The 4,961-nt window shown below is 39.3% G+C and overlaps 1 protein-coding gene across 1 annotated transcript in view; it reads left to right on the top strand.

The window, feature by feature from the left end:
• The first annotated feature begins 4,600 nt into the window (after positions 1 to 4,600).
• The window catches only part of LOC101642712 (eukaryotic translation initiation factor 3 subunit K-like), a 40,183-nt gene continuing 39,822 nt past the window's right edge, over positions 4,601 to 4,961 (top strand). Inside the window, exon 1 of the mRNA XM_045285054.1 lies at positions 4,601 to 4,959. Within this exon, the coding sequence (XP_045140989.1) occupies positions 4,601 to 4,959 (359 nt within the window). The remainder of the gene's footprint in view (positions 4,960 to 4,961) is intronic.

Below are 4,961 nucleotides of genomic sequence, written 5' to 3'. Positions count from 1 at the left end.
AACAACAACCGGGAAGAGGCTGCAAGTCTGAGCAGTGTTCATTTTGTTGCACACAGGGTGATGATAAGTCAGAGCCTTCATGAGTGTGTGCTCACACTCAGTTTGTGGGCGACAAAGAGAGAATAACCCCTGGATAGATTTCTATGTTTCTCAAGAGAATCTGGGGGAAAGCATGTAGGGAAGGATGCTGGTACCACTGCCGCATATCACCTGAAATTGTTTGTTTGTTTGTTTTGCTGTCAGATGTTACTGTCCAAGCTCTAGGGACACAGGTTTGATTGACAGAAGCAGGGGTGATCCCTCAGCAAGAGATTTTCACTATACCTCTTAACCCGTATATGAGAATTCCCAAGGACTTATGAGATTACTTGTACCTTTTCCACATCTGGCAAAGCTAGAGTGGACTGTGTATTGTATCTTATACCATAGTGGTTGATGTAGTCTGCTAATCTTGTACCTGCAACCCACATAACACGAGTGGGAATGGACTGAGAGAAGCACTTGCCAGACTGGCTACCAGAAATCTGTACAGGCACAGCAGCTGAATCCGATGTTCTTTCCCAAGATGTTTCAGTTGGGTAAAAACAAATGACAAATGGAAAGAAGGAGCAAAAATAGTCGAAGGTAAAGGAATGAATAAATGGGTTATGCTCTGGGAAAAATCTAACATTCTTATTCTTTGAGAAATATTCAGAGTCAGGTAATAATCTCTCAGTTCAAGCATGTATAAGTTAGCGGTTAGATGAGCCATGAGGTGGCCTGAATTTTGTTAAGTTAATATGGCCCTTTTCCCATAATTCCTAATGTGATATATTATAATTCTGAACTTGATACACCTATGGCTAGAGAATAGTTATATTCTACTGGGATGGGAGTGGGAATGGGACGGAATGAAGACTTGTCATTGGTCAAGGGAGACAGATGGGACTTTCTCCTTCCATAGACAGTTACAGTCTCAGAAACTCACTGGGGCAGCTCTCTCTTATCCTGCCCAGTAGCCATGAGTCAGCTTCGACTCACTAGCAATGCGTTAATAAAGGATGCGAATCAAGCATGCTCTTTACTTCCTGGATGCCATCTTAAGAGCCTACTTTAAAACCAGACCTGAACCAAGTCACAATCTTTGTTTTGTGGATGATATCGCTAAGAGTCCACCTTAGAACTGGTATGAACCAGACCACACCTCTTATTTATCTTGGATATATAATGATGCTGCCACATATTTCCACACATTTATTGACTGCCCTGGAAATCCCAATCCCCATTTCCTGCTTGTGCCCTAGTGGAAGCAAGAAGACTCCCTGTGACTGCTGGACAGTTTTAGCTTCTGGCTCTGGACCTTGCATTTGGCTAACCTCTGCCTGACCTTCAGATTCTGGACTGAATAGCACCCACCATCATGTGAAGCAATTCTTCAAGCTGTCCTGCATTTGTGCGGCACATTGCAGCAATTTGAGGAAAGCGGAAACATGAGGAAATATACTCAAGGGAAGAGTTGGGGTTAAATGGCGTTGAATAGCATCATGGAAGAGTTGGACATTTGGGACATCATTAAACTCCAACTCCTTGGGACTAGTTTGCTATTAGTTATTCTAGAAGAGATTGTTACCACAAGCATAACAACAACAGCAACAACAGTTATTATTATTTTTCAACATTATTCTGAAATGTTTTAAAAGTATCCAGCTCTCATGTTATCTGTTTAAATGAGATAAAATTACCTCTCTTAATCTTGCTATGAAGGTTTAGTGACATAACCCAATAGACTCTAGTAAAACCTTAGATTTAAAGTAAACATTTGTTAATTAGGGTTAGTAATTGAAATCAACCTAAATTTAAAATTTTAGTAATTATCATCTATTCTGGTGATTACACAAATTAAAATACATTCTTAAACAGTACACTATTTATGGTAGTATAAAATTTCTAATAAATTTAACAAAAATGGATAGTTCTACAACTAGCCAAGGAAAACTCCTGTGGTGCAGTTGTTCAAAGCTGCCAGCTGCTGAACAAGAGAATGGTATGGCAATCTTCCTCTGCTGATCCTATTAGGAAGCTCTACTCTGTACTATTATATCAGGTGGTATTTTCAGTATTTAATTTGAATTATCTACTTGATGCAGCAAACAATCTGCATATTGTCAGGCATTTTCATGTTCCCAGTTTCAATAGCTGAGAGAACTGAAGCACAGATATCTGGGAAGTTGCTCAGAATCACTCAGATGGTATAGGACAAAAGTAAACGTTCTGCTCACAGAATCTATGTTATCAACGTTCACGTTACTATTAAGTCTTATGAGGTGACTAGTGGTTATGTGTCGGACTGCTAACCACAAGATTGATAGTTTCAACCCACCAGCTGCTCCATGGGAGAAAGACGAGGCTTTCTACTTCTATAAAGAGCTACAGTCTCAGAAATCCACAGGAGCAGTTTGACTCTGCCCCGCAGGGTCACCGTATGCCAACATTGACTAGATGGCAGTGAGTCTTTTATTATGTCTTACTGATGGACATCAAATAATATCAGAGTAAACTCATTGCTATTGAGCTGGCTTTGACTCCTAAAGACTCAATATAGGACTAGATGCTGTAAAGTTTTATTGGAGACGATAACCTCATCTTTCTTCTGCAGAGGGGCTGATGGATTTGAATCACCAACCTGTGGTTAGCAGTGCATCACCTAACTGACAGTACCTGTGTAAATAATATATATACCTTGACAATGAGTGGGGAGACAATATTATATCAATTGTCAAAACATAATATGTAGACTTAATATACTTCCCATAATTTTGAAGTGAAGGTAAACCATGCCAATGCGCAAGCATACTATATCACCGTGGCTGAGGGGACAGTACACATTAATATCAGATTGTCAGAGAGCATCATTTTTGATCTCCGACATGCTATCTGAACAATAAAGAGCAAATAAGTAGAACTTTCTGAAGCACAAGTGATATTTTTGAAGGCAAGATACAATAGCATACATAAGATGTACGGTGACACAAAGAAATGCTAAATTAATTGAAGAAATTATTATGAATTTTTAGTTGCTTTGAATAGTTCCATAAGCATGGAGGCCTACAAAAAAAGAAGAAAAAGCAAAATAAAACCCAGAGTATTATGACTATCATTTATTCCTTTAAAAGAATTTCTATAAATTATAAGAGCTCCGAGTTAGAAAGGAAGAATTATAATCATTTTCCATAATAACTCTGATGACCTAAGAGTTTCAATAAATTATACATGATCACAGAGTTATTCTGCTCTATATATCACACCCCGTTCTTTTTTTACATTAAAAATTTTTTAATGTATTTCAAAATTAACAAAAGCTGTAACTGATACTTCAGTGAATCTCTGCATTAGTACATTATAGGCATTAAAATGACTTTCAATGCCTAGTGAGAAAAATAGATGGGCTTCAAAATTTACCAAAATTAGTAAAGTTGTTGATATGCAATAAGTGGCATGGTGGCCGTGTCTGACCTGCTCTGGCTATGAGGCAGGAATCAGATGAGCCTCAAAGCTCCACCTTTATCTACTTTATCTATCCTTACTTTATCTACTCTGACACCAACTATTGCTTTCATGATAATCAACTTCTGGGCTGTTTTTATAATTCATTAAATTGGCCACACAGAACTCAGAGATAATACTTAGGATCATAGGGGTTTATTAGGGAGATCACTAGGTTACCAAGAGTCAGGAGGAATAAATATTAAGGATACAGTCATTAGTCCACAGTACACCTCTCTTCAGCCTGCAGTCATGTCTCACTCCAATCCTCAGCCAGCCTACTTCCCACCATCCTTGCCTCTAACTAGCCCTCTGACCACACTCACTCCTTCCAAGACAGATAGGTTTGTACTTTTAGCAGACCACGTTACTTTAAACATTCTTAACCAACACCATAATTCAGATGCATTAATTCTTCAGTATTCTTTATTCAATGTCCAAATTTCATATGCATAAGAGGCAATAGAAAACACTATGGCCAAGGTAAGATACACCTTAGTCCTAAACGTAACATCCTTGTTTTCAATACTCTAAAGAGGTCTTGTGCAGCAGTTTACCTAATGCAACATGCCTTTTGATCTCGACTTCAGGTTCTGTGATCAATGGTTGTGGATCCAAACAAGACAAAATGCTTGAAAACTTCAAACTTTTCTTTATTCATTCTGATGTTGCCTATTGGTCCAGTTGTGAGGATTTTGGTCTTTCTTACATTGAGTCATAATCCATGCAGAATACTACAGTCCTTTGATTTTCAATTGCAAGTGCTTCAAGTCCTCCTCACTTTCAAGAAGCAAAATTGTATCATCTGAATATTGTAGGTTGTTAATAAGTCTTCCTCTGATCCTGCTGCCACATTCTTCTTCATACTACCCAGCATCTCAAATATTTGCTCAACAAACAAAGCTTCTAAAGCATCTTGAGAAGAAATAACCCTGACACACCTCTTTTGATTTTAAGCCATGCAGTATTCCCTTGCTCAGTTTGCACAACTGCCTCCTGATTCATGTACAAATTTTACAAGAACAAAATGAAGTGTTTTTGGAACTCCCATTCTTCTGAAACCTATGCATAGTTTGATATGATCCTGGAGGCCAACCTCGCTGTCCTAAAACTGTACCAGTTCAACCCAGCCTTCTTTCAGACCATGGTCATGGCCCAGATCCTGCTGAATGCCCTCATCAACTTGCCCCACACCGACTTCACCCTGTGCAAGTGCATGATCGACCAAGCACACCAAGAAGAGTGGCCCATCCGACAGATTCTCTGCTTCATTGACCCACTGGAGACTTGCCACTTCCAGGCCTTCTGGCAAGCCTTGGAAGAAAACATGGACTTCTTGGAAGGCATCATGGGCTTTGAAGATTCTGTCCACAAGTTCATCTGCCACGTGGCGGGCATCACGTACCAGCACAATGACCGCTGGCTGCTGGCAGAGATGC

This window comes from Echinops telfairi, unplaced genomic scaffold (assembly GCF_000313985.2).
Source record: "Echinops telfairi isolate 266 unplaced genomic scaffold, ASM31398v2 ScPeMD7_7469;HRSCAF=8507_1, whole genome shotgun sequence".
Classification (NCBI taxonomy): Eukaryota; Metazoa; Chordata; class Mammalia; order Afrosoricida; family Tenrecidae; genus Echinops; species Echinops telfairi.
The sequence above is the reverse complement of the archived record's forward strand: the minus strand, read 5'-3'. Positions and strand labels throughout refer to the sequence as shown.